The sequence below is a fragment of the Microcaecilia unicolor genome, chromosome 3 (assembly GCF_901765095.1).
Source record: "Microcaecilia unicolor chromosome 3, aMicUni1.1, whole genome shotgun sequence".
NCBI lineage: Eukaryota > Metazoa > Chordata > Amphibia > Gymnophiona > Siphonopidae > Microcaecilia > Microcaecilia unicolor.
In genome coordinates this window covers 527412988-527438953 of record NC_044033.1, presented here as the reverse complement: position 1 = coordinate 527438953, position 25966 = coordinate 527412988, and the positions used below count along the sequence as shown (strand labels likewise).

Below are 25966 nucleotides of genomic sequence, written 5' to 3'. Positions count from 1 at the left end.
CGACGTTAGCTTCAGAACTTAGTACAAGAACAGTGCTGGGCAGACTTCTACGGTCTGTGCCCTGAGAAAGGCAAGGACAAATCAAACTCAGGTATACAAATAAAGTATCACATACCATGTAATTGAGTTTATCTTGTTGGGCAGACTGGATGGACCGTACAGGTCTTTATCTGCCGTCATTTACTATGTTACTATGATCAAGCACAAACAAGTGCTTTTTCTGACCCTATAGACCAGGGGTGAGCAACCATGGTCCTCAAAGGCCACTGCCCAACTGGGGTTTCAAGATTTGCACAATGAATATGCATGAGGTTGATTTTCATGTACTGCTTCCATTCTATGCAAATAGATCTCATGCAAATCCATTGTAGAAATCTTGAAGACCCAACTGGGTTATGGTCCTCAAGGAGTGTGGCTGCCCACCCTTGGACTATACTGAGTTATGCAAACAGAATATCATTCATTGAAACATGAATGAACATGAATATAGGCAGCCACTTTCTTTTAGAGATACTGGTGTAACAGGTATAATACGAGCCTTTAATTAAGGCACAAATTCTTAAGCCAGCGATATGTGTGCACGAGTCCCAGCCAAACTCTGCCCGTGTGAATGCCCTGCTAGCAAAAACACGCTGTGTAAGATATGTGCATATTTACAGGTAGGTGGAGGAACAGGATCCACTGCGAACGTACTTTGGCGCCTTTTTGAGCGATAGTTTTTTAAAGACCACATCCTATCGTTGCTCTTCTGTGAAGCACTGTTTTCTACTTTTGCACTCTACCATATACACAAAGAAGACTCCTGAGGTAGGCACTTTGCCGAAACACGGTGCCATGTTTGAGTCATCATTTTTAAACATTAATTTATCGAATAAAGTGTATATGCTATTTTCCGCCTCCCTGGTATCATTGGAAGAGTCTTGTTGATCACACTTCTCTTTTGTTTGACCCCCATATTTACAGGTGGCATTTACACAGGTTTGTGTACACAGACATGCGTTTATGATACCAGTGGCATAGCCACAGGTGGGCCTGGGTGGGCCTCGGCCCACCCACTTAGGGCTCAGGCCCACTCAACAGTAGCACACATTTAACAGTAGCTGGTGGGGATTCCAAGCCTTGCCAGCTGAAGACTTCCCCCTGTTGGTTAACTAAAATGCTACTCTCCACGATACCAGCATCTGCACATGCTCAGTTTTCAGCGCATGCCTGCTGCAGACTGCCAAGGTGGAAAGAAGCGTTTTCCCGCCAACTGAGATATTTTTTGGTGGTGGTGGTGGTGGTGGGGGGAGTAGAACACTTGGTGCCCACCCACTTCTTGCCTTGGCCCACCCAAAATCTGTTGTCTGGCTACGCCCCTGTATGATACTAGTCTAATCATTTATACATGTAACTAGTCGTATATAAATGTTAGCACCCACTTTGTAGAATTTCTCTCTGTGTCTTGCTCAGTTTTGATAGGTTGGTGCACTGTTCTGACATATATGTGTCATAAATTGTACTTCTAGCACGGAACATAGAAACAGAGAAAATGATGGCAGATAATGGCCATATGGCCCATCCAGTCTGCCCATGAATACTGCACATGCTCGATTTTTCCCTGTCTTAGGGATAAACGACTTACCTGAAGCATACCTTCTCGTGAATAGAAACTAAATTTCCCGATATGATTCTCATCGATCTCATGAATGCTCAGAGGGAATGTAGAGGGAGCGTATCTACAAAACAAAACAAGATGGAAGCTTCTTATCCTGGATTACTCCACTTTGTCAATAATCCAGGTCAGGTTTCTGCTTTAACATCAAGCTTCCTCACACCGTCTGATCAGTGTGTGTGTGTCAACCCTGAAGGTTTTCCTGCTCAGACTGTGGAAATCCCCCTCGTATAAGGACAAGGACTGAACTCCTGAAGTATAAAAATGGGAGGGAATCATCTTCCATCCGTTGTAAAACAATCATATTCAACAACACAACTTACTACTGTAGAAAAACAGAACTTTGAAAGGGGCTGACCGAAACCTGAGGGACAGGATTGTCATGGTGGTCGAAACTAATAATTGCAAAAAAGATTGTGAGCTGAAACTGCCAGTGAACAGAGGGGTATAATATGGTTACCATATGTCCGAATTTACCCGGACATGTCCTCTTTTTGAGGGTATGTCCGGGCAACCGGACGGGTTTTGCCAATCTGCCTGTTTGTCCAGAAATCCGGACAAACGGGCAGATTGCTAGCCTCTCCTCCCCTTACTTACTAGTATCCTGATGGTCTAGTGATCTCTTCTGCCTTCGGGACAGGAAAGAGCCCCCTCTTTCCTGCCCGGAGCACTGCCCTGCATGCATCTTTCCTGTTGCTGATCCTTGGAGCCGATTCAAAATGGCCGCCGAGAGTTGAAGTGACCTCACAAGACTTCAACTCTCGGCAGCCATTTTAACTCGGCGCCGAGGATCAGCAACAGGAAAGATGCATGCAGGGCAGCGCTCCAGGCAGGAAAGAGGGGGCTTTTTCCTGCCCCGAAGAGGTCACTAGAGTAGTAAGGTAAGGGGAGGGGGGTGACGGGGTATGTGACAGGGGGGAGGGAAAATGTGACAGGGGGAGGAGTGAGAGTGTGACAGGAGGTGGGGTGGGTCAGGGTGTGTGGTGAGGCGGGGCATGTGTCCTCCTTTTTGAGGGACAAAATATGGTAACCCTAGGTATAAATCACTGACAACTAGAACAGTGTATTGGAGAATTCAGTAATTGTGACATCAATTTGAATCACTGACTGACCTCCCTATGAGAAATAAAGAGACTCATGTCCACTGATTGTGCTTGCAAATGGGGTGTGCTGGTAAATTTTTAACAACAGGCTCTTTCTCTGGACGTAGCCAGCTCTGCAGTTGGAAGGGCCGGGGGGGGGGGGGGGGGGGGGGGGGGGGGATGGTGGGGAGCAACACTTGCCTCTCTCTCCTCCCTCCCTTCATGCGGGCACATCTAGGCATACCTTTGCTGGCAGCCAATAAATGGACCGCCACCACTCCCAACGTCTTGCTCTGAGCAGCATGCTGGAACTTCTCTCACATGCTGGAGAAGTCCAAGCCTGCTGCTCAGAGCTGGAAACAAGGAGCGGGGAGCAGCAGTAGTCTATTTACTTGGCTGGCAGGGCTCAGCATCCCCACCAGCACAGTAAAAGAGAATTCAGCAGGGGGCCCAAGCCCACATTTTGGGAGCCAGCTGTTAAAGTAGCCATGGAGGGCCCTACTTTAACAACCGGCTCCCAAAATTCTTAAAAACTTAACAACCGGCTCTTGCGAGCCTGTGAGAGCCTGCTCCAGCACACCACTGATCTTGTAATACCGGCTGTGGTGAGTATTAATAAAAACTTGAGAGCTGATTTCTCATACAACCAGTTTCCTTCTAATTATTGTCTTCTGAGAGATAAACCAAATATTCCTCTCATATAGGGCGTTGCCCAATTTGATTCTCCCTAACTTTGGGGAGTGCGTGGAGCACCTCTGGGTTTAGTTAGAACAAATAAATAAACACTTCTACGTGCATATTTCATTCATACCCTCATTTCTATCACACACACATCGCATCTGTTTCCAATACACCAGTCATATTTGCTTCATACATACACATTACAAAGCAAAGTAGGTTATAAAGGAACAGATCCTCAACCCTACTGAGTCACAGCATTATCCAAGGATGTTCCGGTGGACCTCCGTCTCACCTATCCACGCTGCTGTCGTCTTCCAGGAGGGTGGTAATGAATGTAGGGGGGAGCTGCTCTCCAGGCACCTTTCCAGAAGCAAACTCAAACTGTACTGGCCTCAAATAAAGGTGGAACTCATCAAAGCCCATCTCCGCAGCAAAGGCTTTGTATAATCTGAAACAATATATAAAGCATTTACTGTCATTCTTCTAGGAAATGCGTCACATGGGACGTTTAAAACACTCAGGGGCCCTTTTACTAAGGTGAACCGAAAATGGGCTGCACTAGCGTAGGCGCTTGTTTTGGGCGCATGCAGATCCATTTTTCAGCACGCCTGTGAAAAAAAGGCCCTTTTAAAAAATATTTACCGAAAATGGACTTGCGGCAAAATTTAAATTGGCGCGCGTCCATTTTGGGTCTCAGACCTTACCGCCAGCCATTGACTTGGTGATAAGGTCTCACGTGGTAACCATGTGGTAATCATCTACGTGCGTAGAACAATTACCGCCTGGTTTGTGCTGCGCGCCGGAAAATAAAAATTATTTTCCGGTGCGCGTAGTGAACGGGCGTCAAAAATGAAATTATCGCAAGGGCCACACAGTAGCCGAGCGGTAACTCCAAACTGACATGCATTGGGCACTCCAGTAACCTAGAAATCACTGGGGATAATTTGAGAGCGGGAGACTCGCCCAGAGGAGCTTGTGACCCAGTTGGTGGGAGGAGGGTGCTAGTGTAGAGCACAGTTGGCAGGTGAAGGCAGACCTGAGCTGTGCCCGTCTCATCTTCCGCCAGGGTCGCTTTACTCATACTACCCCTCTCCTCAAGACCCTTCACTGGCTCCCTATCCGTTTTCGCATCCTGTTCAAACTTCTTCTACTAACCTATAAATGTACTCACTCTGCTGCTCCCCAGTATCTCTCCACACTCGTCCATCCCTACACCCCTTCCTGTGCACTCCGCTCCATGGATAAATCCTTCTTATCTGTTCCCCTCTCCACTACTGCCAACTCCAGACTTCGCGCCTTCTGTCTCGCTGCACCCTACGCCTGGAATAAACTTCCTGAGCCCCTACGTCTTGCCCCATCCTTGGCCACCTTTAAATCTAGACTGAAAGCCCACCTCTTTAACATTGCTTTTGACTCGTAACCACTTGTAACCACTCGCCTCCACCTACCCTCCTCTCTTCCTTCCCGTTCACATTAATTGATTTGATTTGCTTACTTTATTTATTTTTTGTCTATTAGATTGTGAGCTCTTTGAGCAGGGACTGTCTTTCTTCTATGTTTGTGCAGCGCTGCGTACGCCTTGTAGAGCTATAGAAATGCTACATAGTAGTAGTAGTAGTAGTAGACCCTCAAGTGGTGGCTAGGCATTTTGTGACGAAAGGTTTTGTCACTTTTAACTTGTAAAGAAGTATAGGAAACATTTGTTACTTTTACTTTTACCAAAGTAGTAATTTCACCAATTTTTACTACTTTTACTCAGTTGCATCTGATGCAGTTAAAAATAAAAAGTAAAAGGGGAAGCAACACATAAATAAATGATGATTCCTTGGTAAACCAAATGAAACAGCAAAACCTGGAACAGGATTTTGCTATTGCAAAGTTTTATCACACAAACAGTGGATCATCTCATCGTAAGTTTTGCTGTTCAGTGAATATAGCCTACGAGAACAGTGGAGTTGCCCGTGTTTGTTGAACTGGTCTCCAGCTAAACTGAACAGTGATGAGTTGGGCCACGTTGAAGTGGAGATGCAGATGAAGCTGGTTGCAATTCTTGGTGAACAGACATTTGTCTCCACCACAACAGACTGCTTGGTCCAGGGGCGTAGCCAGACACCCAGTTTTGGGTGGGCCTGGGCCCAAGATGGGTGGGCAGAACTCCGTCTTGTCCTACAATTTGGTTTCTCCCTCTCTCACCTGCATACCATATGGTCTCTCAAACAACGCCCCCCCCCCCCCCCCACACACACACATACCTTTTAAATAGCAGATTTTCAACAGCAGCAAGCAGCAAACAATACACACTGCTCGTGTTGGCCCACAGTATGTATCAGTTGCTGCTCGCTGCAGGCAAAGATCTTCTATTTACAAAGTATGGAGGAGGGACAGTTGTTGGGAGTTTTCGGCTGGTGGGGCTTGGGATTCCCTTTCAGTCACATCATAGGTGTGCTGCTACTGGGTGGGCCTGAGCCCACTCAGGCCCACCCTTGGCTACGCTACTGGCTTGGTCACCCCATGGAATATTTTACACTGGGGGGAACTGTCCACTGGATTGAGTCTTTAGAGAGAAAGTTTGTTTGTCTGGCCTTAAGACTGAAGGGTTCCGACACATTGGTTATTCTTGCATCAGTTCTCAAAGATATTCAAACAGAGTTTGCCATCAGACAAAAAATTGTTAGAACAAGAACAGATAATGATCACAACTTTGTGAAAGCCTTTCCTGTAATTGGACAATGATAACAATACAATATGTAAGCCGCATTGAGCCTGCCATGAGTGGGAAAGCGCGGGGTACCAATGTAACAAAAAGAAAAAAAAGATAAAAATGCAAGTCATGAATTAGACAGCACTACTTCCCATCAGGGGCGTAGCCAGACTTCGACGGGAGGGGGGTCCAGAGCCTGAGGTGAGGGGGCACATTTTAGCCCCCCCCCCCGGCGCCGCCGACCCCCCCGCCATTGCCGACACCCCCCCAACTTTGACGACCCCTGCCGATGACCCTCTCGACCCCCCCTCCCGCCGCCAACCCTCCCCCCGCCGTCGCCGTCATCTATCTTTGCTGGTGGGGGACCCCAATCCCCGCCAGCTGAGGAGGTCCTCTTCTTCCCACGAAGGCTTCGTTCTGTTTCTGACGTCCTGCGCGTTGTACGTGCAGGATGTCAGACTCACAGAAACAGAACGAAGCCTTGCAGATCAGGCAGCAACGCTGGCTGATCTGCAAGGCTTCGTTCTGTTTCTGTGAGTCTGACGTCCGTCGCTGGCTGATCTGCAAGGCTTCGTTCTGTTTCTGTGAGTCTGACGTCCGTCGCTGGCTGATCTGCAAGGCTTCGTTCTGTTTCTGTAAGTCTGATGTCAGAAACAGAATGAAGCCTTTGCGGGAAGAAGAGGATCTCCTCGGCTGGCAGGGATTGGGGTCCTCTGCCAGCAAAGGTACCCATGGCGTCGGCGAGGGAGGGTTGGCGGCAGGAGGAGGGGTCGAGAGGGTCATCGGCAGGAGAGTCCAGGGCCAAATCTACGGGGGCCCAGGCCCCCCTGGCCCCACGTAGCTACGCCACTGCTTCCAGTGCAGATGTTGATGGTAAAGCTTTTTTTGCTATATGGAAGTCAAGTGTTCCAAACAGGGATTCCCTTGCATATAAAAATGTTAACTGCCTGAAAGGTAGTATATCAAATCCCATGACCTTTACCCTGACCCTTGATCAGAATCTGCAGAGCCAGTCAGAAGACATCAGTAGTTTTCAGCCTTGTCTGATTTGAAGGAACTTTTTAATCAGATTGAACACTTCCTGCCAGGACACACCTTTTTAGCTGTGCTGGTTTAATAATGACTTACAAGTGCACTCGAATAAGGGATAGACATTTTCAAAATGTAGTTTTACTAAAAGCAAAGTGGATTCAACTGTAGAGCAGTAAAGTTATTAGGGTAAAAATGTTAACAACGGTTGCATTCATTGTAGTTGTGGTATTTTTACTTTTTACTCAAAAAGTATTATATTAGGTGGAAACTTTTTTACTTTTACTTAAGCACATTTTTTACGCCTATGTTTACTAAGTGGCGCTATGGGCGCGTTAGCATTTTTAAAGTGCGTAAATGGTGTACACGCGTTAAACGCTAACGCACCCATAGAAATGTATAGGCGCATTAGCGTTTAATACGCCTTAAATTTACAGGCGTGTTAAAAACGCTAACGCAGCTTAGTAAACATATCCCTTAATGTGTTCTTCACTGTACTTTTTACTTTTACTAAAGTATTAAAATATACATTTATTTCTACTTTTTGACCTAGTACTTTAAATAACACTGCAGGCCGCATAGCAGCCAGCTTTATTCGCAGCGGTATACTCACCTCGCTAGGAGCGCTGATTCCAGAGCAGCCTCCACAAGGCGATGGCGCAGAGTGATAATCTCCAAAAGCCGGGAGAAGGTATCCAACACCAAAGCTTGTTTCTCTCTGCCCCAGATTTCCCCTTCCTCTGCTGCAGATGCCACCGTGGACAGGGCCAACTCTTTCAGCAGCAGTGGGTCTTCTATCAGAACATCTGCAAACAGCTGTGGATACCGGAGAAGAAAAGGAGGATTTACTTCTACAGACAGTGCAAGCCGAGGGGGGAGGAGGAGACGATGGCTGCCTCAGACCAGTGGCGTAGCTACGTGGGGCCACGGGGGCCTGGGCCCCTGTAGAGTTGGCCGTGGACCCCCCTGCCAACGACCCTCTCGACCCCCCTCCCGCCGCCAACCCGCCGTTGCCTACCTTTGCTGGTGGGGGACCCCAACCCCTGCCAGCCGAGGTCCTCTTCTTCCGGCGCAAGGCTTCTTTCTGTTTCTGAGTCTTACGTTCTGCACGTATTTGCATGTACTTTTTGTGCAAATATTTATTCCTGCTCCTAAACAGGTGTAAATATTCACTTTTGAGGTCTACAAAATCCTGAGTGGTGTAGAACGAGTAGAAGTGAATCGATTGTTTACTCGTTCCAAAAGTACAAAGACTAGGGGACACTCGAGGAAGTTACATGGAAATACTTTTAAAACAAATAGAAGGAAATATTCTTTCACTCAATGAATAGTTAAGCTCTGGAACTCACTGCTGGAGGATGTGGAAATAGCGGTTAGCGTATCTGGGTTTAAAAAAGGTTTGGACAAGTTCCTGGAGGAAAAGTCCATAGTCTGCTATTGAGATAGACATGGGGGAAGCCACTGCTTGCCCTGTGATTGGTAGCATAGAATCTTGCTACTATTTGGGTTTCTGCCAGGTAGTTGTGTCCTGGATTGGCCACTGTTGGGAACAGGATACTGGGCTAGATGGACCATTAGTTTGACCCAGTATGGCTACTTTTATGTTCTTAATTTATAAAGATGAATAGGTCCCTATTGAGCTTATTTTCGAAACAGATCGCCGGCCATCTTCCGACAGAAATCGGGAGATGGCCGGTGATCTCCTGATCCCAGCCAAATCGGTATAATCGAAAGCCGATTTTGGCCGACCCCAACTGCTTTTCGTCGCGGAGCCGGCCAACCTTCAAGGGAGGGTACAGAAGGCAGGACAGGGCGGGGTGGGGGCAGGACGGGGGCAGGGTTACGAGATAGCCAGCTTCACCCCATAATGGAAAAAAGATGGCCGGCTCAGACGAGCATTTCGCCGGCTGCACTTGGTCCATTTATTTTTAGATCCTAGTCACAAAAAAGTGCCCCAATTGACCAGATGACCACCGGAGGGAATCGGGGATCACCTCCCCTTACTCCCCCAGTGGTCACCAACCCCCTCCCACCCAAAAAAAAGTTTAAAAAAAAGTTTTTTGCCAGCCTGAAATGTCATACCCAGCTCCCTGACAGCAGTATGCAGGTCCCTGGAGCAGTATTTAGTGGGTGCAGTGCACTTCAGGCAGGTGGACCCAGGCCCATCCCCCCCTACCTGTTCCACTCGTGGTAGTTAATGTTGAACCCTCCAAACCCCCCCAAAACCCACTGTACCCACATGCAGGTGCCCCCCTTCACCCCTTAGGGCTATGGTAATGGTGTAGAGTTGTGGGGAGTGGGGTTTGGCGGGTATTTGGGGGGCTCAGTACCCAAGGTAAGGGAACTATGCACCTGGGAGTTATTTTTTTTTAATTTCTAGAAGTGCCCCCTAGGGTGCCCGGTTGGTGTCCTGGCATGTGAGGGGGGCCAGTGCACTACAAATGCTGGCCCCTCCCACGACTAAATGCCTTGCATTTCGTCGGGTTTGAGATGGCCGGGCCCGGTTTCCATTATGGCTGAAAAACAAAGCCGGCCATCTCCTCTAAACCCGGCGATCGATTTAGCCGGCCCCAACCGTATTTCGAAAATACGGTTGGCTCCGCCCCCTTGCAGAGCTGGCGCAGTTCGATTATGCCCCTCCATATATTTTTGTTTTTTTTAATGGGCTACAAATATGTGCTTTCTGGTATTTATCGCTTAGGTGATCTGTTATAAATTTACCTCATGAGCATCAGAGATATGAATAGCCAAACTTACGTCTCTCTGAAGCTGTGGGCTGTAGGAAGTCTGGGGCAGCTTCATGTTCAGCCACTCGTCCAGCACTAGCTGAAGGACCTCTTTCTCTAGGCCTGCAGTCTGGCTAGCTGTTTGTGGTCTGCAGATCTTCTGAAACTCCTGGAAAACGTGATCCAGAGCCCTGGGGATCAGGGATGCAAAGCCAAGCGAAGAATGGAACTCCAGAAGGTAAATATTCTTTAAAGCAGGGCTTAGAAAACAAGCACAAAAAAAATGGGGGTCAGTATTCAGCTGTTGGTGGCCTAGTGGTTAGGGTGGTGGACTTTGGTCCTGAGGAACTGAGTTTGATTCCCACTTCAGGCACAGGCAGCTCCTTGTGACTCTGGGCAAGTCACTTAACCCTCCATTGCCCCATGTAAGCTGCATTGAGCCTGCCATGAGTGGGAAAGCGCGGGGTACAAATGTAACAAAAATAAAATAGATACTATTGGAGATTCTACATGGAATGTTGCAGGACGTCAGACTCACAGAAGCAGAAGCCTGCGCAGCCACATTGGTGATCTACAAGGGCCAACTTCGCTAGTGGAATAGCAACATTCCATGTAGAATCTCAAATAGTAGCAACAGTGGAGGAGTGGCCTAGTGGTTAGGGTGGTGGACTTTGGTCCTGGGGAACTGAGTTGGATTCCCACTTCAGGCACAGGCAGCTCCTTGTGACTCTGGGCAAGTCACTTAACCCTCCATTGCCCCATGTAAGCCGCATTAACCCTGCCATGAGTGGGAAAGCACAGGGTACAAATGTAACAAAAATAAAATTACTGGATATTTCAAGCCAGGACCTGTGTGGGCTTTGGCTTTGAATATATTCGGTTATTTTTAAACTGGCTAACACGTAGCTGCTTAAGTCGATATTCAGCACTTAAGTGACAATGGGTTAGTGCATAAAGATAGCACAGATTTTTTTGCCGTCCCATTTATGTGTTAACCCTGGTCGCTTAAGTGCTGACTCCGCCCCCAGAATGCCCCCAAGAGAGCCGTCTTTGGGTTCAGAGCTCACCACAACATTCAGTGGCACTTAGCTGGTTAAATGCCACTGAATAATAGCAGTTAGCCCCGACCAAGCGAGTCAATCGTCCAGCGGCCAGCTAAGGGGTCCTTTTACTAAGGTGCGCTGAAAAATGGCCTGCACTGGTGTAGATGCGTGTATTGGACGCGGACAGGTCCATTTTTCAGCACACCTGCAAAAAAGGCCTTTTTCCCCCCGAAAATGAACGTGCGGCAAAATAAAAATTGGTGAGTGTCCATTTTGGGCCTGAGAGCTTACCGCCACCCATTGACTTAGCCCTTGCTGAGAAGTTCTGAGAGAAGAGGACATTTCTCTGGTAAGTGAACACTATTTTGCTTTGTGCTTTGGGAACTAAAAGATTGGGGTTTAAAGGAGGAATTGTAGGTTAGTGATAGGCAAAATAAAAATATAAAAAAGCAAATTTTATCAACTAATCTCCATAGTCTTTCCCCCTTAGTTTTAAAAACTTTGTACCACAGCATTAACAGATAGAATCTAGCAGGCACTGCAGGATCTAGTTTAGGAGATCTCGGAGTCATCAGTATAAAGGTGATACTGAAAACCATGGGATGAGATCAGAGCACCAAGGGAAGAAGTATAGATGGAGAAAAGAAGAGGTCCCAAAACAGAGCCCTGAGGTACACCAAATGATTGTGGGATAGAAGTGGAGGAGGATACACCAGAGTACACACAAAAAGTACGATGGGAAAGATAACAAGAACAGAGCCATGAAATCCAAGTGAGGACAGTGTATCAATGAGTAGGCAGTGATCAACAGTCTCAAAAGCAGCAGATAGATTGAGAAGGATGAGGATAGAATAGTGACCTTTGGATCTGGCCAGGAACAGGTCATTTGAGGCTTTAGCAAGGGCTGTTTCAGCCGAATGAAGAGGGTGAAAGCCAGATTGAAGTGGATCAAGAATAGTTTGAGATGAAAGAAAGTCAATACAATGGGGGTGAACAGCACATTCCAGTATCTTAGATAGTAAAGGGAGGAAGGACGATAGTTGGAAGGACAGGTTGGGTCCAATGAAGGTTTTTTGAGGAGTAGTGTAACTACAGCATGTTTCAAACCATCAGGAACAGTTGCAGTAGAAAGTGAAAATTTGAGAATAAGACAGAAAGGATGATATTAGGAGAGCTAATGCTAAGTAGATGGCTGGAAATAGGATCAGAGGAAAAGTAGTTAGTTTGGAGGAGGAAAGAAAATGTGCAGTTTCCTCTTCAGTTATTTCAGAAAAGGAAGAAAAGCAGGCAAGAGTTGAAGAAGGGTTGAGAAAATGGACTGAGGGAAGGAGAGGTGGAGGTGACATGGTTGAGAATTTAAGGTTAATCTTGTGAACCTTATCATGAAAGTATTCAGCCAGAGTCTGGGGAGAAAGTGAAGGCGGAGTTCGAGGTGAAGCCACTTTGAGGAGAGAGTTCAGTGTGGCAAAGAGACGCTGAGGGTTTGAGCCAAGAGAGTTTGTCAACTGGATGTAGTAGTCCTGTTTGTCAAGTGAAAGAACAGACTGGAAAGAATTCAGCAAGAATTTGAAATGTATGAAGCCAGCCTGGGCACGGCAGATTGGGCACAGGAACTTAGGTAGCGGATTCTAGAAGTCAGCCAAGGCTGGGGTTTGGTACGCCTCACAGAACAAAGAATAGGAGAAGTGAGATCATCCAGAGCAGAGGAGAGAATAACATTATAGGTAGAGACAGCCTCATTGACAGACTTGGATAACATAGTGGTTGACAAGAGAGTTGAAACTGTAGAGGACAGCATAGAAGAGTGACTAGCCTGAAGATTCCTAAATGTATTGGTGGAAATTGGATGGGACTTGGGAAGAGAGTGTTTAAGTATGAAAGTGATCAGATGATGGTCAGAGAGGGGAAGAGCTGAGAAACAGAAACTGGAGAGGGAGCAGTTGGAGAAGATCAAGACAGTGGCCATTCTAGTGAGTAGGGGTGGTGGAGCACAGCTGAAGATTGAAAGAGGACGTTAAAGCGAGAAACTGAGAAGCATAAGAGTCAGAGGGATCATTAGCATGAATGTTAAACTCCCCAAGAATGAGAGAAAGATGAAGGTTCAAGAAAGAAGGAAAGCCAGGAGCCAAAGTCAGTGAGAAAGGAAGAAAGGGACTTATCAGGCGGTCGATAAACGACAGCTACTCAGAGAGGTAGAGCAGTGAATAAATGGATGGAGTGAACTTCGAAGGAAGAAAAGCAGAGAGACTGATGTGGAAGAAGAGGCTGAAACCTACAAGAGGGTGAGAGTACTACTACTACTACTTGACATTTCTAAAGTGCTACTAGGGTTACGCAGCGCTGTACAATTTAACATAGAAGGACAGTCCCTGCTCAAAGAGCTTACAATCTAAAGGACACGTTAACAGTTAGTCTGATAGGGGCAGTCAAATTGGGGCAGTCTGGATTTCCTGAAAGGTAAGAGTTAGGTGCCGAATTAAGCATTGAAGAGGTGGGCTTTAAGCAAAGACTTGAAGATGGGCAGGGAGGGGGCTTGGCGTAAGGGCTCGGGAAGGCTGTTCCAAGCATAGGGTGAGGCGAGGCAGAATGGGCGGAGCCTGGAGTTGGAGGTGGTGGAGAAGGGTAATGAGAGTAGAAGCCCTACACCAGCTCCACGGCCAACTGGGCGAGGAGTGTGAGAGAAAAGATAACCTCCATGACACAGGGCCGCAGCAGAAGCAGAGACTTCAGGGCAAAGCCAAGTCTCAGTTAGGGTAAGCAGACGGGCAGTACAAGAGATAAAGAGGTTTGTTGTAGAAAGAGTGGGCATTCCACAGAGCACATGAGAAAAGCAGAGAAGAAGGGGAGAGGAGAGGAACAGAAATTAGATTGCACACATCACTGTGTGACCTACACGAATAGGATGAGAGCTGATGTGGAGGACCAGGATTGGGATTGATATCCCCAGTGGAGAGCAGGAGAAGGAGCATGTCGCGTTCTCGAGGACCTTGGCATACTGTCAGGCTTCTTCCCCGGGAGCACTGGGTTTGTGAGTCCTTGGGCCACTACCGTGGAGCGGTAGTGGCAGTCAAGATCACCTTCAAAGTAGAGACGAGACAAGACTGGACCGGAACCCCGGACTGGAGTTCTACACAGGAATACACGGAACTGGAACGCACCGGACGGGTGCGCACTGGAGTGGAGCCCGCTGGACTGGAACACACTGGAGTGGCCCCACTGGACTGGAACATACAGGAGTGAAACCAGCTGGACTGGAACACACAGGAGCGGAACCCACGGGACCGGAACCCACTGGACAGGAACACACTGGACCTAGGCTTCACCTATGTTTAGCCACCTTTCCCCGAGGGTTGAGCCCTCAGGTTCGGGCAGCCGGCAGGACTTACAGGAAAAACCGGAACTGGAACTTGCAAGCAGGAACAGCAGGAATGAGGATCCAGGAGTGCCCCCAGGCACCTAAGCGAAAGCAAGGCAGACAGGCAGGAAATGTCTGGGTTCCGGCAGAAGGCAGGTTCAAAGCAATGGTCAAGTCAAGGAACAAGGCTGAGGCTGGAGCTTCAGTATCAAGGAGTGCTGGCAACAGACTGAACAAGGGCTGAAGCTCCAGAAGCAAAAGAAAACACACACGGGAAAACCAGCAGGCTAAACACAAGAAGACTAGGAAACTGTACACAAGCTAACAAGAAAGCTATGCCCAAGCTAACCAGTCATACACTAGAAACATACACTAAGCAAACACAGGAGATCTGGTAAAGCTGTACACAGGCTAACAAGCAAAGCTGTGCCCAAGCTAACAAGTCAAACACCAGAAACATACACAGAACAAACAATGTAGCAGTGTACAGAGCACTCTACATACCAGGGCCCTTAGACGAAAGGCAAGGGCTGCAGTCTCTAAGTGATTAATAAAGCCCTTCAATACCAGAGGCCCAGCTGCAGCAATCACCCTGCATCCAAACAGAGGCTTGACACTCAGAGAAGTCAGCCCACAGGAAGAACAAGCAGGAGCCATCTTGGATACTGGCATAGAGGAGTCGGCAGCCATCTTGGAAGAGGCATAGCCCACACAGGTGAGGTTCAGTAGGGCAATCAGCACACAGAGCCAGAGAGAAACTAAGACAGAGACAGACACAGAGACAAGCAGAAGCCAGCACAGCCACTGACTCCCAGAAACAGGGTAAGTATGAGGGTGGGCACGGCCACAGACGTGACAGAGCAAAAGAGTAAGGAGAAGAGTAGGAGAGACATGATGACAGCGACAAAGATGAGATGTACTCAGACAGAATGGAGATGGTTGAATGAAAGGAAGGAAAAATTGAAGGCTGAGAGCTGAGAAGAAGGGAGAAGAGAAAAGGGATGGTGAGATGATGAAAGAAGGAAGTAGGCAATGTGTTCCTGCAGTATACAGTGGTTTCAGATGGAGAAAGAGATTGGAAAGGGAAAGTTCAGAAGGAATGGATCCTCAGGAGCTTAGCCGAGATTGGGTGGCAGAGCCGGTGGTGGAAGGCGGGGCTGGTGGTTGGGAGGCAGGGATAGTGCTGAGCAGACTTATACGGTCTGTGCCAGAGCCGGTGGTGGGAGGCGGGGACAGTGCTGGGTAGACTTATATGGTCTGTGCCAGAGCAGGTGGTGGGAGGCAGGGATAGTGCTGGGCAGACTTATACGGTCTGTGCCAGAGCCGGTGGTGGGAGGCGGGGCTGGTGGTTGGGAGGCGGGGATAGTGCTGGGCAGACTTATACGGTCTGTGCCAGAGCTGGTGGTGGGAGGCGGGGACAGTGCTGGGTAGACTTATATGGTCTGTGCCAGAGCAGGTGGTGGGAGGCAGGGATAGTGCTGGGCAGACTTATACGGTCTGTGCCAGAGCCGGTGGTGGGAGGCGGGGCTGGTGGTTGGGAGGCAGGGATAGTGCTGGGCAGACTTATACGGTCTGTGCCCTGAAAAGGACAGGTACAAATCAAGGTAAGGTATACACAAAAAGTAGCACATATGAGTTTATCTTGTTGGGCAGACTGGATGGACCAAGCAGGTCTTTTTCTGCCGTCATCTACTATGTTACTATGTTACTATGAGAAGAACTGTACTGGAGCCATAAGAAATAGCAGAGAGAGAAAAGAAATAGTTCAGAGAAGATGTTTTGTACACCGTTAGGTGTGAGGCACCTGGAGTGAAGGCCCTGGATAGATTGGGGAGGAACTGGGAGTTACCCTGGAGTAGGCTGTGAGGATATGCAAATGGGCTGCAAGTCCTCCACAGCACTTGGAAATATAAAAAAAGTAATTCAACTGGTTACGTAACTCCAGACTATTTGGATTCAATAAGCGAACACCCCACATTTTCAAATAACAGTCTGGTTTAAACATGGCTGCCAGGGGCAAGGCTGATAGCATAGTAGCAAAACTGTGTACTGTCATTTAGGTGATATACCTGATTCCCAGAGCCTAGCTTCTGCTTGTGGAGCCAGCTAAGGATGACCTTGGGTGGGTTGCGGGTGAGGTTGGGAATCCCCACTCATACTGGGTTCTTGAGGGAACCTTTGATCTATGATCCCTCACTGAAGAATGATGAAGTGACATAACAATCTTGTATCGTTGGAAGTGAGGGCTCTTGCCACTGTCAGGAAGAAGTTCCAAGTGAGGTGGAAGCCTAAAGACGCCAAAGGAAGTTGCTGGGCCAAAATAATACGGATGCCACTATGTATTTCCATACTGAACCTTTCAAGGTGAGGTCAATCCTCCTTGCTTCAGTTGTCTGGAACATGAGTCCCTACTGGCTAAATAAAGGGGGAAGGGGGTGGGTAGCTTGAGGATGTTGCTCACTTAGGAAAACAGAAAGCAACTGGGAAAGCTGGAGCCAAGCATAGCTAAGTGGGACAAAAAAATACACTCTGAAAAATGTAACAGCGAACTACTACTACTACTTAACATCTAGAGCGCTACTAGGGTTATGCAGCACTGTACAATTTAGCAAAGAAGGACAGTCCCTGCTCAAAAGAGCTTACAATCTAAAGGATGAAATGTCAAGTTGGGGCAGTCTAGAATTCCTGAATAGAGGTATGGTGCTTAGGTGCTGAAGGCGACATTGAAGAGGTGGGCTTTGAGCAAGGATTTGAAGATGGGCAGGGAGGGGGCCTGGCGTATGGGCTCAGGGAGTTTATTCCAAGCATGGGTTGAGGCGAGGCAGAAAGGGCGGAGCCTGGAGTTGGCGGTGGTGGAGAAGGGTACTGAAAGGAGGGATTTGTCTTGAGAGCGGAGGTTACGGGTAGGAACGTAGGGGGAGATGAGGGTAGAGAGGTAGGGAGGGGCTGCAGATCGAGTGTATTTGTAGGTTAGTAGGAGAAGCTTGAACTGTACAAGGCATCACAGCAATTCTCTCTTGTCCACAGCTTCCTGGGGGGGTGGGGGGGCACACTGCTCAGCCTGGCATTTCTTCGCTGTACACTGAATGCTGCCATCAGGGCTTACGCAGAGATTTCATCTGCTGAATCTGTCTGAAATGCCAGGGAGTTCCTAGTCACGTGAGATCAAACTCTCCAAGTGGAGAACGAACTTACCAGCTATTGTTAATGGAGACAAGTTGCTTAGAAATGACATTCAGGGGAAGACCAAATTCTGCAACGCCCCCTTGCTGCCCTTCTCGCCAAATCTTCTGGACATACTCCCGCTGGGTATCAATCTGTAAATATACCAGCACTTGAGTATCGGTCTGTGAACATGGTGTATATGACAAAAGTTGACGCTCAAGATGAAACACACCTAGGAACCCTTAAATCAGTCATGGGGCCCGATCTTCTGCGCTATTTAATCAGCCAGGAATGGCTCCTGGCATTAAATATTTGGGGACAGCGCCACCGGCGGCAGCTAACTGCGCTGCCTGCCGCCAGCTGAATATTGGGGGATGGTGTCCAGGGGCGATGGGATGGCTGTAATCTTTATGAGACTTATGGAGGTCCATTATCCTGACACATCTCCAAGATTGAGATTGGTACTTGGAGAAGTGGCAGAAGATACAACAGATCCCTGGCTGGTAGGATAGCCAGGACAGGAGGTTATTCTATCTTTCCAGGATCAATGAAGGTGAAACTCAAATTGCATGGGAATACCTTTCTTCCTCAGGACCTGAACTGTGTACATATACCCCTGGATCCCCCACCTTCTCTGCACAGATTCCCCAGCAATCCCTACTGCTGTTCTGCACAGTCTCCTCAGTGCCCCTTCTAGGCATGCATGGGCACCCCTAGGTCCTTCTGCTCATGGACCCTAACGCCCCTTGCAGAAAATGATCATTTTCTCATACCTCTGCAGTTAGATTTAGGCTGTAAGCGGTGAATTATTATGATACATCAGAACAATAATTGTTATAAAGCCCAGTAATGTCCATCGGCCTCCTTTCATGGTTTTGGTGCCCTCTAGCTGGGGGAGGATTGTGCTGCATTTCATTTCTATGGTATTTGCTGTCTAATACCTGCTTGTTTAACACATCCCTGACGAGCTGCTGGTGAAGCTGGAGGCAGAGGCATTCATCCTGGTACGCACTCACAAAACAGCGCCTGCCAAAGTCAAAGCGTGGCCGTCGGTACATGATGTCGGTTATCACTTGTGCCAAATTAAATCTCTCTTCTGGATCCACAGCATGCTGGTAAGCCTCATAATAGGTGTCAAGAAGCTGAAAGGATAGGTTAAGGACAGGTTTCCATGAGCAAAGTTGAAGTAGGGTTAACCACAGACTGCAGGTCATCTGGACAGACTAAGCCGGTCATGGTTTTACCCTAGTGACTGTATCCAATTTCCCTATGAATTAGCGCTACAAAGCGGTATTTATTTGTTACATTTGTATCCCACATTTTCCCACCTATTTGCAGGCTCAATGTGGCTTACATAGTACCGTAAGGCGTTCGCCATTTCCGGTAGAGAAAACAAATACAAAGAGATGTTATGGTCAGATAAGGTTCATGTGTTATAGACACATTGGGGAATCGTAGAGAGGAAGAGTTACGTAGTGTCTTTTACAAGCTTTGGTTTCGTTGTGTTGCAGGGTTTAGGCACTTAGGTTGGGTCGATAGGGTATGCCTTTTTGAACAGGTTGGTTTTTAGTGATTTCCGGAAGTTTATGTGGTCGTTCGTTGTTTTCACGGCTTTTGGTAGTGCGTTCCACGGCTGTGTGCTTATGTAAGAGAAGCTGGTTGCATAAGTTGACTAATATTTGAGTCCTTTGCAGCTTGGGTAGTGGAAATGTAGGTATGTTCATGTTGATTTAATTGTGTTTCTTGTTGGTGTAGGTCTATGAGGTCTGTCATGTATCCCAGGGCTTCGCTGTAGATAATTTTATGGACCAGGGTGCAGATTTTGAAAGCAATACGTTCTTTGATTGGTAACCAGTGTAGATTTTCTCGGAGGGGTTTGGTGCTTTCGAATCGCGTTTTTCCAAATATAAGCCTGGCTGCTGTGTTTTGAGCGGTCTGAGCGGTCTGAAGTTTCTTTATGAGTTGTTCTTTGCATCCCGCATAGATTCCATTGCAGTAGTCCGCATGGCTTAGTACCATTGATTGTATCAGGTTGCAGAATGTTTCCCTCGGGAAGAATGGTTTCACGCGTTTGAGTTTCCACATTGAGTGGAACATTTTCTTAGTTGTAGAGTTAACTTGGCTCTCAAGTGTAAGGTTACGGTCGATAGTAACGCTGAGGATTTTCAGGCTGTCTGAGATAGGGAAGGTGTAGTCTGGGGTGTTTATATTTGTGGGTTTGTTCGTATTGTGTTGGGATGAGAGGATGAGGCAGTGTGTTTTTTTCTGTATTGAGTTTTAGTTGAAATGCATTTGCCGATGAGTCCATGATGTTTAGGCTGAGCTTGATTTCGTTGGTGATTTCTGTCAGGTCATGTTTGTAAGGTATGTATATTGTGACATCATCTGCATAGATGAATGGGTTGAGGCCGTGGGAAGATAGTAGACCAAATTAGGGTGGAGTTGTCCCGATGGAAGGGGTTATGGCTTTCTTGGTGGGGGCGTATGGCAGTGGTGAAGATGAATGTGTTGCCTAGATTGTTATTTCTGTTTCAGGCTTGGGTAATAATTGAGAAAATGCTATTAAAAGTTATATTACAAAGCATGAAGTTGACTTGGTTAACTTCTGCTGTATATCAACCAGTAGTAAGTAATAGTAATAAAACAATATTAAGTGCATTTTTATAATATATCACTGCATTCTTCAAAACAGAAGGAGCAAGTTCCCACAAACCATCTTTCTCTTTTGATCTAGGCACAGGGGGAAAAAAAGCTTTCAAATGGTCCCCAGTTCCAACCTAATACTTGTTAAATGTGGGATATGAATGTCAAATAAATAGATAGAAACTTTGAATGTTGAGCACCTGATTCTCATAACATGACGTCTGTTTTAGTGGCCCATTACCAGGAGAAAGAAAATGTCTGCACGAATTAATATAACATGTGCTAGGGTGTCCCTGTAACCAGCCCCTCCAACTGACCACTGATTAAGATTTATAACAAATTACTACTCTACCTATGAAAAGTTATTCCGTTATTATACTTCCTCTGTGTACATCCGTATGCTGCACAAGCTGGCATGGTTGAAAATCTAAGTGAGATTAAATAAAAATGATACCATCAAGAATAAAGAATGACAAGGGATGCAGCAGCTCATAGGTTTAATTGCTTCGTTTTGAGTGATCAGGGATGAGAGCTGCATTCTGACATCATTTCATCTCCTGTCTATTAAACCTCCTTGGCAGAGTCAGTGCTCACAGCCCTCAGGGAGAGGGAACCCCAAGCATCATGCAACAGTGACACCTACTGGCCAGACTTGGTATGCACAAATTCCAAGCTTAGGAGGGACTTGCAGTCTGTGGTGTCCTGATCAAGGACTATTTTGATGGCTTGGAAAGATGGGACGGAGTTAAGAATAGGCATGAAATACCCAGAGTAGTAGCAAATCACAGCTCATGGCATCAATGTCTCCGCATTGCCTTAGCTCTTACCACTACCCCCCTTCCCCCAATACAATCTCAGTACCTAGTGTAACATAGTAACCCCCCCCCCCCAGCTCTTACCACTATCTCCCTTCTCCAACAGTCTTTGTACCTAGTGTAACACAGTAATCTCCCCCCCCCAACTCTTACCACTAACCCACTTCCCCCAATAGTCTCTGCTCTGTACCTAGTGTAACACAGTTTGTCCTGTTTGTCTGTCCTAATTAGATTGTAAGCTCTGTAGAGCAGGGACTGTCTCTTCATGTTCAAGTGTACAGCACTGCGTACGTCTAGTAGTGCTATAGAAATGATAAGTAGTAGTTGTAACCCCCCAGCTCTTACCACTAACCCCCCCATCTCCAAATGTAGTCTCTGTATCCAGTGTAACACAGTAACCCCCCAGCTCTTACCACAACCCCCCACTTCCCCTAATACAGTCTGTGTTCCTAGTGTAACACAATAATCCTCCCTCAGCTCTTACCACTAACCCCCCTTCTCCCAATGCAGTCTTTCTACCTATAGCTTACACAAGCTTCCTGGTGCAGTATAACAGAGGATCCCCTCATCCCTTACTGCTGCCCCCCTGTACCTGCTGCTTGTCTTTGAGCAGAGCGGCCTCCCAGTACCACAGGTCCAGCAGCACAGCAAAACGATCCACTGTAGCATGAGCCTCATCCCTAGACTCCCACTTGCGTGATCGGAGGCCTGGCACAATACCCAAAGGAAGAGAGTCCAGTCAATCATTACAAATGTGGCTTCCTTGTAGTACACAACATACAGACCCCCCACCCCCCCCCCAAAACAGGTTCAAATCAACAATAGTGTACAGAAAATCCTAAACATTATGCCGAACAAAATTAAATCATTGTCCAACAAATAATTTTAAGTGAAGATCGGGGGAGCTCTCATTCCAAACATGAGCCATTAACACAGCCTTGTATTCAAAACTGTTATCTTGACTCAGTGGCGTAGCCACAGGTGGGCCTGGGTGGGCCAGGGCCCACCCATTTAGGGCTGAGGCCCACCCAACAGTAGCATACGTTTAGTGGTAGCTGGTGGGTATCCCAAGCTCCACCAGTTGAAGCTGATGGTAACAAAAACACAACTCTCTATGATACCGGCACCTGCGCATGCTCCGTTTTCAGCGCATGCCTGCTGCAGACTATCAAGGTGGAAAGAAGTGTTTTCCTGCTAGCTGAGATATTTGTTTTGGTGGTGGTGAGGGGAGAACACTTGGTGCCCACCCACTTCTTGCCTAGGTCCTCCCAAAATCTGTTGTCTGGCTACGCCCCTGTCTTGACTCTCACTTGAATATAATCACTGAGCAGCCTCCTGTGTAACAGTGCCTGTGGTGTTATGGAGAAGTCAATGTACGATCAACAACATAAACACTTTTGCATAGTATAGTCTCTATTATAATTATCGACCAAATGTGAGAAATGGCACAGCGATACTTGTCTCAAAAATGGCTTTTCAAATGCTGTATCGCCTTATCTAGATATACTTCCATTTGTCTTATGTAACATCCAAGCACCCTCCCCTCCCTCCAAGAACGCAATTCCCCGAGTTTCATCAGTGCTGCATCAGGGGTTGGTGCAAAATGACCACTGCAGTCTTCTAGATTCTGTTGCTCTGTTTTCTATCTTGATATTATTTTTGCATCTCTTCACATATTTATTAAAGGCACACACTTTGGATTCTGAAAAGTGTTCATATATTTATTTATAAAATGTACACTTTTCAAGATCCGGAGGTGCGTGCCTTTAATTATGACTACACAGAGAGTTTCTTTTGTAAAGGAGAAATATCTAAGGATACATAAGCTTCTTTTTTGAAGCTATACTTGGTGACATCAGGCTATCTCCACCAATAGCAAGAAAGTTTTAACAGTGCCTGATGACATCACAATGTGCACTAGCTCCACCAATAGCAAGGCAGCTTTAACAGTGCCTGATGACATTACAATGTGCACTAGTTCCACCAATAGCAAGGCAGCTTTAGCAATGCCTGAAGACATCATAATGTACTCCAGTCTATACAGAGGGATAAGAAAGCTCAGCGTACCCTGTATTTCTCACATACAGTAATACCTTGGTTTTCGTTGACTTTGGTTATCATCGGTTTTGGTTTTCGTCGATTTTTTCCACGAAAACTTTGTCTCGGATTTCATCGGCTTGCCCATGCGACCTCGCTGCTAATTTTGCGAAAACAAAGGGCGACCCACGCGTTCTCCTGCTCATTGAATCATATGGAAATAATTGCCTCGGTTTTCGTCGGTTTCGGATTTCGCCGATTGTTTTCGGATGGATTATCGACGAAAACCAAGGTATCACTGTATATGCAAAATCTTTGAAGTATTTTGGTTCTGAGTCATTATAGGTCCAATAACCCAAAACTAGGTTTGCAATAAAGGACATGGGCACATGTAGAACAGACAGAACTGTGTTGATGACCTGGTCTTTTGCCTTCCGTCCTTCTCGCTCTCTCCATGCACTTAGTGGCCACCAGCAGCAACTGCTCTTCCAGCTCCTTCAGGTCACTCAAGGCCACGTTATACATGATGTAAGTACCACGCTGGTCCTGCGTGTGCATGCAGCCATCGCCATCCACGCTGTAATAGTCATCATGGTTGTCCGCCTCTGAGAACTCCATGAACTGTACACTCTGCACCTGGGGAGGAGGGTAAGGGTTACATGCCCGGTCTTGAGTCCCTCGACACAGAACAGCATTTGGTTTCGAGAGAAGCACCACAGTACCTGAGTTAGTTTCTAAGGCAGGCTGTACCTGGAAGTCGGCAGGTGTATAGTGCGCATACTGATGAGATCCCAAACCTCCGGGAATACCAGAGCCCCCTCGAGCTGCATCCACCCAGCAGGGTTGGTCTCCGGGGGCAGACACCAGCTTCCCAGCACTCAGCTTGAGGCTACACGTGCTGATGGTCAAGCTGCGCTCAACAGATCGGAAATAGTTTAGGATACCCAGGCAGAAGCGCTGGAAGAACCAAAGGAAATGACGAGGTGATCACAGGTCAGGAATAATAAAAACCAGGATTAAGACTAAAGACAACAGGGTAGGGAAAAGTAGTTAGGAGCTTAACACTGATTTTCAGAACTAGACAACTCGATTTTGATAAGGCTAGCAGACTAAGGGGTCCTTTTACAAAGCCATGCTAGCGTTTTTAGCTTGCGGTAAACGCTGAGACACCCATTATATTGGTAGGGGCGTCTCAGTGTTTACTGCCAGATGGCTTTTACTGCGAGCTAAAAATGCTAGCGCAGTTTTGTAAAGGGCCTCCTAAATTGTGAACCACATATAAATGCAAGGAAGTCTCCATATAACTTGCACCAACTTGCTTCTATAGTGTTGCTAACTGGTTATTACCAGTATCATTCAGAGTGCGCTACATGATTAAATTTTGTTTCTGATTTTCCTAGATCGTATATGTCACGAAACAACTGCAGCTACCTGGAGGGTCTGTCCTCAGCACTGGTCAGGCTCCTCCCTCTGACTGGGTTCCGCTTGCCTCTGGGCAAGTCTCCCACTCTCAAGTTATTCCCTGGTGATTTTTATGGCACTGGGGTCACACTGCCAGGGGTCCCACAGTTCCTAGAAAGCACTCACAGACACAAGCCACCAGAATTCTTAATCAGTCCAAGACAACAGAGCTAATAAACTAGTGAGTTTATTATCACAGAAATTGAACAGTGGGCGATATAGAACTGGTTGAAAAAGAACAAGCAATAAAGTAACTGAATAAGGATCAATATTAAAATTATCTAAACACTTTGTCACTACCTGGGGAGTTTCAGGAAAATAACTGCTCACAATTCTAGAACAGGGCCTCAGGGCAGAGGTGTTTACCCTCTGCACTTCCTATCTGAGACTGGGGAATATCCAGTACCTCCTGGCTGAATTTTGAACTGCAGGGCTAATCAGAGCCCAGAGCACCAACTTTGAAAGTATCTGGTCAATGACACTGCAGGTTGCCTTTCCACAGGGCTAAACTGAAAAGAAAACATCTTTCACTGCAACAGTTTTAAAACACAGAACAAACACCACCTGCTGGCCAAACAAGAGAAATACACTGCATGAAAATATTACAATTCATAGGCTTGAAAACCCCCTGTTTCGCCACAGTGCAATTTTGCCTGTGTATTATTTTTGTCTTAGGGTTAATAATCTGTAAGATTACCTGTATGTAACTGAGATTGGGTTGTAGTGGGTCGGATGTGTGGAGGGTAGGTGGGACTATAAATTTCAAAGTGATTCAGCCAAGTACCAGTATTAAAATATTCTCTAGTAGGGACAAGCAATGAGACAATTTGCAACAAAATCAAAAATGGTATGGGATTTGCATTACAACATGTATGAGGAGAGACTTGCTGACCTGAACGTGTATACCTTGGAGGAAAGGAGAAACGGGTGATATGATACAGACGTTCAAATATTTGAAAGGTATTAATCCGCAAATGAATCTGTTCCGGAGATGGTAAGGCAGTAGAACTAGAGGACATGAAATGAGATTGAAGGGGGGCAGAATCAAGAAAAATGTCAGGAAGTATTTTTTCACGGAGAGAGTGGTGGATACTTGGAATGCTCTCCCGCGGGAGGTGGTGGAGATGAAAACAGTAACAGAATTCAAAAATGCATGGGATAAACATAAAGGAATCCTGTTCAGAAGGAATGGATCCTCAGAAGCTTAGCGGAGATTGGGTAGCAGCACCGTGGTTGGGAGGCGGGGCTGATGGTTGGGAGGTGGGGCTGGTGGTTGGGAGGCGGGGCTAGTACTGGGCAGACTTATACGGTCTGTGACCTGAAAATGGCAGATACAAATCAAGGTCAGGTATACATATAAAGTAGCGCTTATGAGTTTATCTTGTTGGGCAAACTGGATGGACCGTACAGGTCTTTTTCTGCCGTCACCTACTATGTTACTATGCTCTTCCTTTGACCTCGCGTCAAATGTCTTGTTTGCCTTTGTATAGATAACAATTGAAGGCTCTATTGTTCCGTAAGGCTTTTTCTGGTTTTTAGATGGGGTTTGGGAATATGGGGGTTTCTGTGATTAG

The 25966-nt window shown here is 46.8% G+C and overlaps 1 protein-coding gene across 1 annotated transcript in view; it reads right to left on the bottom strand.

Annotated features, from left to right (window-relative positions):
• Positions 1-25966, bottom strand: part of LOC115465264 — a 166635-nt gene that overhangs the window by 111102 nt on the left and 29567 nt on the right. The window contains exons 6-14 of the mRNA XM_030195666.1: positions 23682-23888; positions 23334-23567; positions 21487-21585; positions 18378-18578; positions 17467-17588; positions 9905-10133; positions 7761-7963; positions 3710-3865; positions 1625-1718 (exon numbers count right to left, since the gene is read on the bottom strand). Coding sequence (XP_030051526.1) covers positions 1625-1718; positions 3710-3865; positions 7761-7963; positions 9905-10133; positions 17467-17588; positions 18378-18578; positions 21487-21585; positions 23334-23567; positions 23682-23888 — 1545 coding nt within the window. The remainder of the gene's footprint in view (positions 1-1624; positions 1719-3709; positions 3866-7760; positions 7964-9904; positions 10134-17466; positions 17589-18377; positions 18579-21486; positions 21586-23333; positions 23568-23681; positions 23889-25966) is intronic.